Genomic DNA, 6869 nt, shown 5'->3' with positions numbered 1-6869 from the left:
GCCCCGACCGCCCACGGCTAATGGGCCACCCACGCCCGCTCTCTCGGCCCGAGGGGCCCATCCAGTCTGACGGTCGGTCCGTTATTTTTTTCAAGGCTCGAAATCATTGTTTACTGACCCTGCAATCACCACCCGACATTTTCCCGTGTTTTTGGCCTCACTCGCACGATATCGTAAATCACTTCCTGATAGGTCACCCATCCTTTCACTACTCCAGCCCAAGCACGCTTAACTCTGGAGTTCTAAACGGATGTGTGACAGAAAAGGTAAGTCAACTTTGGTGACATAGGTAGTCAAATCAATTCTCTTAAGCCTTTCTGTATATAACAACTCAGGATGTTACACACACCCTTTGGGAACTTGTGCCATTTGGACACACGTGCCATTTGGACACACGTGCCTCTTGGCAACACATGACTTTTGGCAACTCGCACCCATTCAGATGTTCCAACCATTTGACCTAACCGTTCGTATGGACTGTCTGGTCCGTGTGTGTGTCCGGCCTATGGCCACAGGACCACGCCTCAACCTACACAAGTCATGAACCATTGTGACTGTTCAGGGAAGGGTTGCAACCATTCATATCAGAACAGAAACACCCCTATCCAATCGGATCACCTGAGGCCGGTCAGACCATGCGCGCCTAACTCGTCGGTTATGGACCATGACCACATTACTCAACAAGAACCACGGTTATAACCAATCCCAACACATCAACAAGGCCACGCCAATATACAGAAAGGAGTAGAAGAATAAATATATGAAAATAATAAGAAGAATAGGACATAATCCAACCGCCCATGACTAGACTGCTTTGGACTGTCTGATTGTCTTAGCCGATGGGTCAGTGGTTAATCCACTGACCTTAGATGATTGAACCACGGGGTTGGAGTCCTTCTCCAGAAATTTCTCTTTGCCTCCGGTATCCATAACCACATGGCCTCCTCTCTCTTAAATTCTTCTCCTTGCCGAAGATACTTAACCACCACAACCGAGCCTCTTCATGCCGATCTCTCTCTATCTTTCTATTTGGCCTTTGCCTTTTGTTTCTCACAAAACTGATGTCTAGAATGGAAAGAGAGGGCCTATATTTATAGAGACTAGGCGGCCAGGACTTGACACACGAACATGTACAACTTGCTAGGCGAATGAGTATGACTTAACCAAAAGGTTGCAACCTTGGCTACTTGCACCCCAGCGCCTATAACTGCCCTTTCTTGGATCGGTCCTGAGCCCAAAGAGGTACCCAGGCCTTCTGGACATAGCCCACGGCCTTTCCGAAGGACCTATCAGTCCCTAGCCCAGATGGCTGACCAATCGGCCCACCACCGGCCCGGACCCGGTCCAACTGCCCGTGAACCGAACATTCCATACAGCTGAGTTGAGCTGGCTCCCAGCTGACCCAGCTGAGTGAGCTAGTAGTCCAGCTGGTTGAGCTGACTTAACTTGGAACGAGCTAGGCTGAGCTTGACCGAGCTTCGTCCAGCTCGATCGAGCTTCCCGAATGCATCGCCCAACTACTGTCTAGCTTATCCAGCTGACTTATCCTTGTTTCTTTCTTTGTTTGGTTAAGTCTCAGCATCCTGACGTCCTTAACCTTCTATCTTGGCCATGGAACGCTTGCCTTAAGGTCCTAAGACCGGCTGGTACATTTCCTCGAACCATGGCCCGTCCCGACGATTCTATCTAGGATCACGGATGTTACATGGTTGGCCAAGATATCAAAGTACACAATCATGTCTAGAATAGATAGAGCTCTTACAAACTGTGAATGGTTAGAGATGTACCCACTACCCCTAAGCTTATGTATCATTTATCCGTTGATAGGATCAGACCACATACCTTTGCTTTTAAATACTGAAAATCCGAAATGGAAGAGAACTAACATATTTAGATATGATAGTCAATGGAGACTATTTCCGAGTTAAAACAGGTGACTGAACAAGTCTAAAACCAAGAATGTCCTGATTAAAAGATACACAATTGATTTAATAATATTATATAAAGAATATCTTTTTAGTGTAAGATTTGGTGTAGTGGGTTGGAGACACCCAAAAAAATTGGTGTCAAAATTGCACCAAAATAGTGTAATTTTTACATCAAAAATGGTGTAATGGATTGGAGATGACCTTACATCCTACAATCTATTTTCCTAATTTATATATGTTTATCGTCATTGCTAAATTATTCTGTGATCTTTTTTTTTTTTTTCTTCTCTTGTAGGAATGATTTGATTTTATATTAATAGCTCCGGCCGGCTTCTTTCTACCAAAGAGAAAAAGGGTGGTAAAAACAAATTTAGAAACCTATTCTATAATTAAGTTTTCATAAATTAAGCATTCTTATATTTAAAACCTGTGAAACTAATTTTAAATTAACAAACCAATGATTTACCTTTTACTTTCAGTCTAAAAATAACAATGGGTTTCTAATATAAAACAAACTCGGTACGCCACAAAAATAGTTGTCTTCTTCTCAAACATATCTCAACTTATTGTTTGAAACTAAAAAAGAAGAGACCACCAAACAAAAACAAAAATGGTGTCCAAAGCCATCTTCTTCTCTTTCTTAGTCGTCTCCACCGTGTGTTTGTCCTCTCTCGCTGGTTTTGCCGCCGCTGATGCTGACGATTTTGACCTTTTCCAGATTCAAGGATCTGTTTACTGTGACACTTGCCGTGTCCAATTCGTTACCCGTCTCAGCAAATTCCTCGAAGGTAAATTAAATTTAAAATAAGTATCATACAAATAAATTAAGAATACGTGAATATATGTATTTAAGCCTCTAATCCAAAAACATCAAATATACGTTTGATAAACGAAATGGTTTGAGACGACTATGTGTGTGCGCTCTCTATCTTGCATGTTATAAGAATGCATGCAACGTCTTACAATAACTATATCGGTTTCTGAATCCGAAGGAGTTCATGCGCTTCACCTAATACTACTGGAGTAGTCTGACCACAGTTACTAGATCAATCTTATAATATGTTCAAACAAGTAGTTAATTTTATTTAAGCGCTAATCTCTAGTCATGCACAAAATAGATTCAGAATCGAACCGCAACTATATTTGTTTTAAAATTACATGTTCCAAATATCTTGTACATCGGTTTCTAAACATTCCAAGTTTACTTAAATCAAACAGGTCACGCGTATCTTTTGAGCATTCCCAATGAAGAACTTTCAAAATGGGATTCTTAACCGACATATATATATATATATAGGTGGTAGTATTTAATTGCGGTTATTTCAACATACTATTTGTATTTTATAATAGTTATGCATTGTTTCCATTTGAAGCTTTTGAACTAGCTATTTCTCTTTCATATTGTTTTATATTAATAAGACATGAAACCAATATAGCCTTAACAATTCCAAACCATTCATGGTACTTAAATCAAGTGCATAGGCAAGTGAAAGTGAGGGGAAATCGGCCAATTCACTTTCTCATACTTTGGACTAATTTATGCCTCTTTTGTTTTGTTTTCGTGTTTGTGAAGGTGCGAAAGTGAAGTTGGAGTGCAGGAGCAGAACAAACGGAACCCTAACGTTGACTAAAGAAGCCGTTACCGACAAATCAGGAAGCTACAAGATGGAAGTAACCGGTGACCACGAAGAAGAAGTTTGCGAGCTCGTGTTGGTCCAATCACCAGACAGTGGTTGCAGTGACGTCAGCAAAGAGGCCTACTTACGTAACGCCGCTAAGATCAGTTTAACTGCGAATGACGGAATCGTCTCTCACGAGACTCGTATCGTTAACCCTCTCGGTTTCATGGTTAAGACGCCGTTAGCTGATTGTCCCGCCGCTTTCAAGGAGCTCGGTATTGTCCCTGACGTCACCTTTTAAGCGAAGAAAGAAAATATATTACATGAGAGATATTAATTTCTACTTGCTTGATCTTAAAGGGTTTTCCGTCAAGTTTATCAATGATTTATTATTATGAATTAATATCTTCATCATTTATTGAGGTTAATTTTTTGCCTTTTGTTTTTGTATAATTTGAATTGTTCGGAGAAATCGGTCAACAGAGGATCACAGTCTCGATTAATACATACACATGGACCATGGATTAAAACCCACATACATCAACACATAATAAATTTAAATTTGAACAAAAATATTTAAGTTTATAAATACATTGACCACGTTTCCGTCAGTCAAATGATAATTGATGGTTATGTGGATTTAACGAGTGCTTACGTGACATTTATATTTTTATTAATTAATAAAAATAAGATAAATCATTTATAATATGTAGATGGGGGCGTCAAATCCGGGTACAAATTATATCATGCTCAACCACTGTGCTAAACCAAATTATTAGTTTTATTATCTGTTTTGTATGTACTATGTTTTATTAAGATATTTACATCTTCCTATGCATTTTGTCATCATCCAAACAAAACATGAAAAACATAATCCCTACATCATCTAAATATGTTTGTATTTCTTGTTATGAGTTTTTAATTATCTAGAATAAGTTCCAAAATATATACAAATACTAAGTAATTATGTTTAATTAACTTAATTATTATTGTGTTTAAAAAAAATAAAGTTTCAAGATAAAAAATTTAAAAATCAAAAGGAATTTTCGAAACTTAAAAATAAAATATGAAAAAATCAAAAAAAAATTCGAAAAAATCATTATAAAAAGTTTGAATTAGAAAACATATAATTCAAAACTATTTAAAAATAATTTTTTTTTATGATTAAATTTTCGATTTTTTTTTATTTTTTTTTTCATATTTTATTTTTAAGTTTCTAAAATTCCTTTTGATCTTTAAATTTTTTATCTTGAAATTATATAAAAAATTTAAAACAAAATAACAATAATTAAGTTAATTAAACACAATTACTTATAATTTATATATTTTGTGGAACTAATTCTAGATAATTTTAAACTGATAACAAGGAATATGGACATATTTAGATGATGTAGGAATTATGTTTTTCTTTTTTTGTTTGGGTGATGACAAAATACATAGGAAGATGAAAATATCTATAAATAAAACATATTACATATAAAAGAGACACAATAGATAATAAAACTAATAATATTGTTTGGCATAGTTTTTAAGCTTATGATTAGATATCATCCAAACCTGGTTTCGACATCCCCATCTACAGATTTATAAATGATATTCTTTTATTAATTAATAAAAATGTAAATGCCATGTAAGTATCCGTTAAATCCACATAAGCATTTGTTACCCATTTGACTAATGGAGACATGGTCAATGTAGGTATAAACCTAAATATCTTTGTTCGTGTATGAAATTCAAATATATTATGTGTGGATGTATGTTTTAATACAAGGTCTATGTGTATGTACTGATCGGGACCGCGGCCTTCTGTTAATGTATGAATGGGTCGATTTCCCGAATTGTGAGCCATACTTGTATTGTTATACAATGATGAGGAAATTGTCATTTATTACTACAAAAACTGCACTTTACTAACCTCCGTGGGTGTAATAGTTGTCTGAAATCATCTATATATATAAAGTTGTGTTCTCTTGAGAGAGACACGTCAGATTCCAGGTCAGAAAGTCAAGCTCTATGGTATCGACACCTGTCCCTCTTTAGTTATACTGTGCGTTTTGTTTAATGGGTGACTTTACGTTTTAATCTTGGAATCCATCACATGATTATCGTCTTCTTCCAAAATCTATACCAAATATTAGGGTTCCTGTTCTTCTTCAATCTCTGAAACCATCAGTGTTCGTCGTTGTTCTCTAAAACCAACAATGGAGAATCGAGATACCAACAATGGATTTTTCGAGATGTTCAATGCAACCTGTAACACCTTTTAAGAGACGAATCGTTAACAAAGTGACACCAAAGGAACCGACACCAAAGGATCTCCACCTATAAAAAGGGTAAGCCTCATCGCTTGAAAATCATCCTCACACTTCCAATGGCATTCTAAATTAATTTCTCTCTCATTCGAGAGTTTCTCTGAGATTCTAAGTTAAGTTGTTGTTCTTTGGAATTTGTTACCGTAGATGGATAGATCTAGATCCGGGGACGTTGGGCCTTCCGGGAAACAACAGGGCATGAATCACTTCATCTCGACGGCGGCGAAGAGTTTCGGCAACTAACAACGCTAACTCCCTAGAACGCCGGTGGTTTCACGTCGTTGATTGAGCTTCCCACTACCCAAGCAGTGGAGCTTCTCTATTTCACTGATTCTTCATCGTTTTCTCAAGCAGAGGCCGACAGTTTAGATATCTATGCACCTCCACATCACTCTTACGGGACATTGACTTTTCCTTTTAACTCACACCTCTCGCTAAGGAGAAGCAGCAAAACGGAAACGTCTCCGATGAGACTACTACTACGAGTGTTCATAGTTCATAGTTCTTGGTAATTCATAGTTCTTCTTCTATTTCTTATAACGCAATGACTGGTTTGTCGGTGGGACGATTTCACCATTTTTAAAGGCTTTAGTGAAGATGGCAGTGCTTCACATTCAACTTACCCTCTCAAACAATTAATTACGAATAAGCTTTGTTTCCGAGTTCACTGCTGTTTCCAAACAGGTTTTTTCCTTCTCAAATAGGTTTGTATCTACTTTCTATCTATCTATCCCTATTTCAACATGCTGGAAGCGGATGATAAGGACTCAAAAATCTATGTGTCCATGATGCAAACATATCTCTGTCTCTGCAGAGCATGATCAATATGCTAGAGCAAGAAACAGGGAAGGATGATATAGAAGCTGGAGTATCCGAAGGAATATTCTACATGCACTTTGAGAAGATACATCACCAAAAGTAAAGGAAGTATAATGAATCTGTAGGAAAGTGAAGGCCAAGGTTATAAGAAACAAGTAGTGAGAAAGAACGAGAAGAGGACTTTCGCTTAG

The 6869-nt window shown here is 37.3% G+C and overlaps 1 protein-coding gene across 1 annotated transcript; it reads left to right on the top strand.

The window, feature by feature from the left end:
• The first annotated feature begins 2462 nt into the window (after window positions 1–2462).
• LOC106326898 (pollen-specific protein-like At4g18596) lies at window positions 2463–4025 on the top strand. The gene is made up of 2 exons (XM_013764851.1): window positions 2463–2716; window positions 3502–4025. Exons 1-2 carry the CDS (start codon window positions 2539–2541, stop codon window positions 3846–3848), a joined length of 525 nt encoding a protein of 174 aa, XP_013620305.1. The 5' UTR covers window positions 2463–2538; the 3' UTR covers window positions 3849–4025.
• Window positions 4026–6869: the final 2844 nt, after the last annotated feature.

Source organism: Brassica oleracea, chromosome C2 (genome assembly GCF_000695525.1).
Source record: "Brassica oleracea var. oleracea cultivar TO1000 chromosome C2, BOL, whole genome shotgun sequence".
In the NCBI taxonomy this organism is placed as follows: domain Eukaryota; kingdom Viridiplantae; phylum Streptophyta; class Magnoliopsida; order Brassicales; family Brassicaceae; genus Brassica; species Brassica oleracea.
This window is presented reverse-complemented; position numbering and strand designations above follow the sequence as displayed.